The 1684-nt window shown below is 48.6% G+C and overlaps 1 protein-coding gene across 1 annotated transcript; it reads left to right on the forward strand.

Annotated features, from left to right (window-relative positions):
* The first annotated feature begins 431 nt into the window (after positions 1-431).
* LOC104858623 (olfactory receptor 15) lies at positions 432-1381 on the forward strand. Its single transcript, XM_010618892.1, has one exon. It carries the CDS (start codon positions 434-436, stop codon positions 1379-1381), a length of 948 nt encoding a protein of 315 aa, XP_010617194.1. The 5' UTR covers positions 432-433.
* The last annotated feature ends 303 nt before the right edge of the window (positions 1382-1684 follow it).

Genomic DNA, 1684 nt, shown 5'->3' on the forward strand with positions numbered 1-1684 from the left:
ATTCTACTTTAGTGTCATGAAAATTGCGCTGTTATAGAATACAATGGGGTCTCCGTGGTGGAGAGGGACAGGAGATATCGTATGAGATGGGTTTGTAGGGTGAAAAGATTCAGAAAATGGGTGGTGGTGATGATGGTACAAAATTATCAATGTTCTTAATTTCAGTAAAATCAATTGGAAAGAATAATGTAACTGCATTGGTAAGGTAATACACGTATTGTGGATCTTACCATGAGAAAAATAGGAAAAAAGAACAAGAGAGAGCATTGTCTTAAATAATCTCCATTAATGCCTTATTCCTGACAAAAAAATAGTTCACAGAGTCAAATGAATATATTGTGCATAAAAGCATACATGAATAATACCAATGAGGAGAAAAAGAGTCCTCAAAACCTGTCTGTTTCCTTCCAGCCGTACACTAGAGACAGATGCCATGGAAATGGACAATGCGAGTTTTCCTAACACTTTCGTCCTGCTGGGCTTCTCAGAGTTTTCCTGGCTGGAGAGGCCCCTCTCTGCAGTGGTCCTGGTCTCCTACATCCTCACCCTGGTGGGGAACAGCTCCATCGTCCTCCTCTCCCTGGTGGACCCCAGGCTGCAGACGCCCATGTACTTCTTCCTGGACAACCTCTCTCTGCTGGACCTCAGTCTCACCTGCACCACTGTGCCCCAGCTACTGTCCAATCTCTGGGGACCAGACAAGACCATTGCCTCCTGGGGCTGTATCACCCAGAGCTGTCTCTTCTGCTTGGCAGCCAGCACCGAATGTGCCCTGCTGGCCGTGATGGCCACTGATCGCTATGTGGCCATCTGCCGGCCACTTCAGTACAGTCTCATCATGCGTCCCTGGGTCTGTGTGCAGATGACAGTTGTATGCTGGTCCAGCGGCCTGGCCAATGCTCTGCTCCAAGCCACACTCACCCTCCAGCTCCGCCTCTGTGGACACCACACCCTGGACCACTTCTTCTGTGAGATGTCTGTGCTCATCAAGTTGGCCTGCGGGGACACCTCTGCTAATGATCTGGCCCTCACCTTGATGACCATCCCATTTGGAATGGTGGCTCCCCTGATGATCATTATCTCCTACACCTTCATTGCCAGGGCTGTACTGAAGCTGCCTTCAGCTGAAGGCAGGCGCAAGGCACTCAGCACCTGCAGTTCCCACTTGCTCGTGGTCACCTTGTACTTTGCACCAGGCACTTACTTGTACCTCCAGCCTTCATCCAAGAGTTCCCAAGCCAAGTTCATATCCTTTTTATGCTGTGTTATCACCCCAGTGCTCAACCCACTCATCTACACCCTGAGAAACAAGGATGTGAAGACGGCGTGGAAGAGGATCCTGCAATCCCAGAGCAGTGTGAAGTCTTTAAAAGCCAGATGACCTCTGCCTGTCTCCTGAGCAATCCCAGGAACACATCAGTGAGCAGACTTATTACACCTGCTTTTCCTAAAGAGCATTCGTGAACTTCATGGAAGGTTTTCCAGTTCTCAATGTCGGCCACCTCAGTGACTGGAAAAACCCTTGGGACCAGAATATTCTATCACATTTAGTCTCATCGGCAGACCTGGTTCTTTCCAGAGCCCTTCATATGTGTCTGGTCTCTAGAGAGAATGTGCTGCATAATTCATACATCTTTGACTGGTTAGTGAGAATCTCTCTTCCTCTCTCTCTCTCTCTCTCTCT

This window comes from Fukomys damarensis, unplaced genomic scaffold, assembly GCF_012274545.1.
Source record: "Fukomys damarensis isolate Sample0158 unplaced genomic scaffold, DMR_v1.0_HiC HiC_scaffold_3, whole genome shotgun sequence".
Classification (NCBI taxonomy): domain Eukaryota; kingdom Metazoa; phylum Chordata; class Mammalia; order Rodentia; family Bathyergidae; genus Fukomys; species Fukomys damarensis.